The sequence below is a fragment of the Orycteropus afer genome, unplaced genomic scaffold, assembly GCF_000298275.1.
Source record: "Orycteropus afer afer isolate SDZICR_OR568_19922 unplaced genomic scaffold, OryAfe1.0 scaffold00455, whole genome shotgun sequence".
NCBI classification, from domain to species: domain Eukaryota; kingdom Metazoa; phylum Chordata; class Mammalia; order Tubulidentata; family Orycteropodidae; genus Orycteropus; species Orycteropus afer.
The window spans coordinates 1,819,909-1,825,175 of NW_006922042.1; the positions used below are offsets into that span (position 1 = coordinate 1,819,909).

The window sequence follows — 5,267 nt, forward strand, 5'->3', positions numbered from 1 at the left end:
TTTTTTTTTTATTTGTTTGTTTCTCAGGGTCCCAACCATGGAACTCTGGAACCACACCACCATAACAAACTTCATCCTTTTGGGCCTATTCAGCAACACACCGTATGACTTCTTCTTCTTTTCCCTGGTCTTTCTGGCCTCCATGGCTGCACTAGCCAGCAATATTCTCTTCCTCCTTATCATCCAGGCTGATGTGCGCCTGCACATCCCTATGTACTTTTTCCTTAGTCAGCTATCCATCATGGACTTGACCATGATGTGCACTGTGGTGCCCAAGATGGCTGCCAACTTTCTTACAGGCAGTAAGATTATCTCTCAGGGAGTTTGTGGGGCTCAAATATTCCTAGTGGTCATGGTAGGAGGAGCAGAGTGCTTCCTCCTGGCAGTCATGGCTTATGACAGGTATGTGGCAGTCTGCCACCCCCTGCGGTACCATGTGCTCATGAACTGGAAGGTCTGCTCTCTCATGGCCATGGCTTCCTGGATGGGTGGGATGACAGACAGTGTGATTGATGTGGGCATGGTCTTCAGCTTCCCCTACTGCAGCTCTCCAGTGGTGGACCACTTCTTCTGTGAGGTCCCTGCTGTGCTGCGTCTCTCTTGTGCTGACACCTCACTCTTTGAGGACCTCATGTATGCTTGCTGTGTGGTCATGCTCCTGGTGCCCCTTGGGATCATTGTGGCTTCTTATTCTCAGATTCTAATAGTTGTTATTAGGATGCCCACCACTGAGGGGAAACAGAAAGCTCTAACAACTTGTTCCTCCCACCTGGCTGTGGTGGGGCTCTACTATGGGGGTGCCATATTTAGTTACATGCAGCAGACTTCCTCAAGAACACCAGCTAGAGACCGAGCCATTTCTATCTTCTATACCATCCTCATCCCAATGCTCAATCCACTCATTTATAGCCTGAGGAACAGAGAGGTAACGAGGGCCTTGAGGAAGATGCTGGGGAGCTAGGAAGTGTAAAGTATGTAGGCCCTTCTGGGCCTTCCTCTGCTATCTCTTGGCCTGTCCCTTCCTTTGTAAGCTCAGGCTCCCCAGTAGCTCACATTTCTCTTCTCTGCCCTCATTGGGGCTCTCTGGCTGGTTGGGACAAGATTGGAAGCTGAGTAATATGAAAACGTTTGGCATGCTCTGAAGAAAAATGCCAGGGTAGCTGATGGAACTTGATCAACAACACAATGAATGTCTCCCACAGAGCACCACTATTTCCATGGAATCAAGGCCCACATTGCAAATTAAAAAAAAAAAAAAAAAAAAAAAAAAGCTGATACATTTATTTATATTCTCTCTAGGGCTGGTGGTGGTGGTGGTAGGTGCCATTGAGTCAGCTCCCACTCATGGTGACTCCGTGTGCAAGAGAAGAAAACCCTGCTTGGTCCTGCACTGTCCTCACTATCCTTCCTATGCTTGAGCTCATCATTGCAGCCACTGTGTCAATCCATTTTGTTGAGGGTCTTCCCCTTTTTGGTTGACCCTGCATTTTACCAAACATGATATCCTTCTCCAGGGAATGGTCCCTTTTGACAACATGACCAAAGTAGGTGAGACAAAGTTTGTCCATTCTCACTTCCAAGCTGCATTCTAGCTGCACTTCTTCCAGGACAGATTTGTTCGTTCTACCACCTTGGAAACCCAAGGAGGGGTTGCTATGAGTCACAATCTACTTGACGGCAGTGAGTTTCATTTTTTTTTTTTTGTTTGTTTTGTTTTGTTTTTCTGGCGCTCCATAGTATTTTTAGCATTCTTTGCCAACACCACAATTCAAAGCATCAACTCTTCTTTGGTCTTCCTTATTCATTGTCCCGCTCATATGAGGTGATTGAAAATACCATGGCTTGGGTTAGGCACACCTTAGTCTTCAAAGTGACATCTTTCCTTCTTAACAGTTAAAGAGGTATTTTGCAGCAGATTTTCGCAGTGCAATACATCAGATTTGTTGACTGCTGCTTCCATGGGTATTGACTGGTAATCCCAGTGAAATGAAATCCCTGACAACCTCAGCCTTTTCTCCATTTATCATCTTGCTGCTTATTGGTCCAGTTGTGAAGAATTTCATTTTTTTTATGTTCAAGTGTGATCCATACTGAAGGCTACAATCTTTGATCTTCATCAGTAAGTGCTTCAAGTCATCTTCACTTTCAGCAAGCAAGATTGTTTAATGTGTATATTGCAGGTTGTTAATTATTCTTCCTGATGCTGCATTCTTCTTCTTATAGTGTAGCTTCTTGGATTATTTGCTCAGCCTAAAAATTGAATAAGTATGGTGAAAGGATACAACCCTGACACACAGTCTTCATCATTTTAAACCATGCAGTATCCACTTGTTCTGTTCAAACAACAGCCTCTTGGTCTATGTACAGGTTCTTCTTGAACACAATTAAGTGCTCTGGAATTCCCATTCTTCATAGTGTTACCCATAATTTGTTATGATACACGCAATCAAATGCCTTTGCATAGTCAGTAAAGCACAGGTAAACATCTTTCTGGGATTCTTTGCTTTCAGCCAAGATCCATCTGACATCAGCAATTTATTTCATATCCTCTTCTGAATCCAGTTTGCGTTTCTGGAAGTTCCCTGTCAATATACTGCTGCAACCCTTTTTGAATTATTTTCAGCAAGATTTTACTTGTGTGTGATATTAATGATATTGTCTGATGATAATTTCCACATTCTATTGGATTACCTCTCTTTGGAATGGATACAAGCATTGCTGTCTTCCAGTCAGTTAGCTAGGTAGCTGTCTTCCAACTTTCTTGGCATAAATGAGTAAGCACCTCCGGAGTCACATCCATTTGTTGAAACATCTCAATGGGTATTCTGTCAATTCCTGGATCTTTGTTTTTCAGTAATTCCTTCAGTGTAGCTTGGACTTCTTCTTTCAATACCATTAGTTCTTAATTATATGCTATGTCCTAATATAGTTGAACATCAACCAATTCTTTTTGGTACAGTGACTCTGTGCATTCCTTCCATCTTTTTTTTTTTTTTGACGTTTCCTGCATCATTCAATATTTTGCCCATAGAATCCTTCAAAATTGTAACTTGAGGCTTGGATTTTTATTTCAGTTCTTTTTGCTTGAGAAATGCCAAGCATATTCTTCCCTTTTGATTTTCTAACTTCAGGTCTTTGCAAATTTCATTATATTACTTTATTTTGCCTTTTTGAACTGCGCTTTGAAATCTGTTCAACTCTTTTATTTCATCATTTCTTCCATTCGCTTTAGCTACTTTCCATTCAAAGCACATTTTAGAGTCTCTTCTGACATCTGTTTTGGTCTTTTCTTCCTTTCCTGTATTTTAATGACCTTTTGCTTTCTTCATATATGATGTTCTTGATGTCATACCACAACTCGTCTGGTTTTTGGACAGTGGTGTTCAATATGTCAAATCTATTCTCAGATCATCTCTAAATTCAGGTGGAATATAATCAAGGTCATATTTTGGCTCTTGTGGACTTTTTAAAATTATATTCAGCTTCAACTTGAACTTGCATAGGAGTAATAAATTGTCTGTTCCACAGTCAGCTCCTGGCTTTGTTTTGACTGAAGATACTGAGCTTCTTCATCACCTCTTTTCACAGATGTAGTCAATCTGATTCTTACATATTCATTCCATCTGGCAAGGTCCATAGGTACAACTGTTGTTTATGTTGTTGAAAAAAGATATCTGCAATGATTAAGTCATTTGTTTTGCAAAATTCTGTCATGTAATCTCCAGCATCATTTCTATCACCAAAGCCATATTTTCCCACTACTGATGCTTCTTCTTTGTTTCCAACATTTGCATTCCAATCAGCAATTGCTCTGGTGACCCAGTGCCACTCTGACAAAAATATACCACAAATGGGGTGGACTTAACAAACAGGAGTTTATTCTCTTACAGTTCAGGACGCTAGAAGTCCAAGTTCAAAGTACCAGGCTCTAGGGGCTGTGTGAAAGCCCCTTGACCTTGGGCTTCAGCTCTGCCTCTTGCTCCTGGCCCACTGAAGCTAGAGGCATCTCTCCACTCAGACAGCTACTGGCTGCTGAGGCTAACAAGCCCAAAGTTGACAAATAAAATGGCACAGTCCCAATGCTACCAAACCACATGGCAGGCCATTAATTCAAGTCCATTGTAAGTTCCAAGGTCGGCAGAGCATGGCAGGCTGTTGAAAAATGACACAGCTACATGCATGGCCCAAGCATACCATAAGCTAGAGACTATCCCTAAGGCTTCTCCTTATATATAGGAAGCAGACCACATTGCAAGGGCAGCTACTCAGCTGCTTGTGGTAGATCCCACCTTGGAGTTGATTGCCAGTCTCATCATGGGGAATAACTACCGCCAGCTGCCTAGCTACTCAACCAGGCCCAGCCAAGTTGACACACAAACATAACCACCACACAAGTAGTAATCAATACATGTTTGATTGCATGTTTGGTCAATTTAAGACTGCAGGAGTTGGGAAAAATCTTCAATTTCTTCATCTTTGTTTTTAGTGGTTGGTGTGTAAACTTGAATAATAGTGGTATTAACTGGTCTCCTGATTCGGATGTGGATTTATCCTATCACTGACATTGTACTTCAGAATAGACCTTGAAATATTCTTTTTGATGATGAATGTGACACTATTCCTCTTAAATTTGTCATTCGTGGCATAGTATACCATTCAAAATGGCCAATGCCAGGCAATTTCAGCTCAGTAATGCCTAGGATATTGGTCTGTGTGTGTTCCATTTCATTTTTGAGAAATTCCAATTTTCCTATATTTACACTTCATACATTCCATGTTCTGATTGTTAATGGATGTTTGCAGCTGTTTCTTCCCATTTTCAGTCATGTCCCATTAGCAAATAAAGGTCCTGAAAGCTTTATTCCATCTATGTCATTAAGGTCAACTCTATTTTGAGGAGGCAGCTCTAGGGTTGGTAGGGGTAACCATTCTACTGACTTGCATGTTAAAAGTGAATGAGGCATGGTAACCAATTCAGAACTTAGCTTGGCTCATTTGTGTCTCACATATGGGAGTTATGAGAATTTGGACAAAGTTACTTTTCTTTCTTGGTTTCACTTTATTCATCTGTAAGTTCATAGCTACTGGTAAGGTAAGTCTAACATTCCCTGTGCAAAAACAACAAGGAGGCCACATGTTCTGACCTCCTCTAATCTCACAAGAGGAAGACAGCAGTAACCCAAGGCCTATTACTGCAAGGCCAAACATGCTGCCTCCCTCCAGTCCTTTCACCAACCGTTCCTCCCAAAGCACTCACCACCTCTCTC

General features: G+C 41.7%; 1 protein-coding gene across 1 annotated transcript in view; it reads left to right on the top strand.

Moving 5' to 3' along the window:
• LOC103208588 (olfactory receptor 2M2-like) overlaps positions 1-961 on the top strand; it is a 1,177-nt gene extending 216 nt beyond the window's left edge. The window contains exon 2 of the mRNA XM_007954282.2: positions 6-961. Within this exon, the coding sequence (XP_007952473.1) occupies positions 38-961 (924 nt within the window). The 5' untranslated portion in view covers positions 6-37. The remainder of the gene's footprint in view (positions 1-5) is intronic.
• Positions 962-5,267: the final 4,306 nt, after the last annotated feature.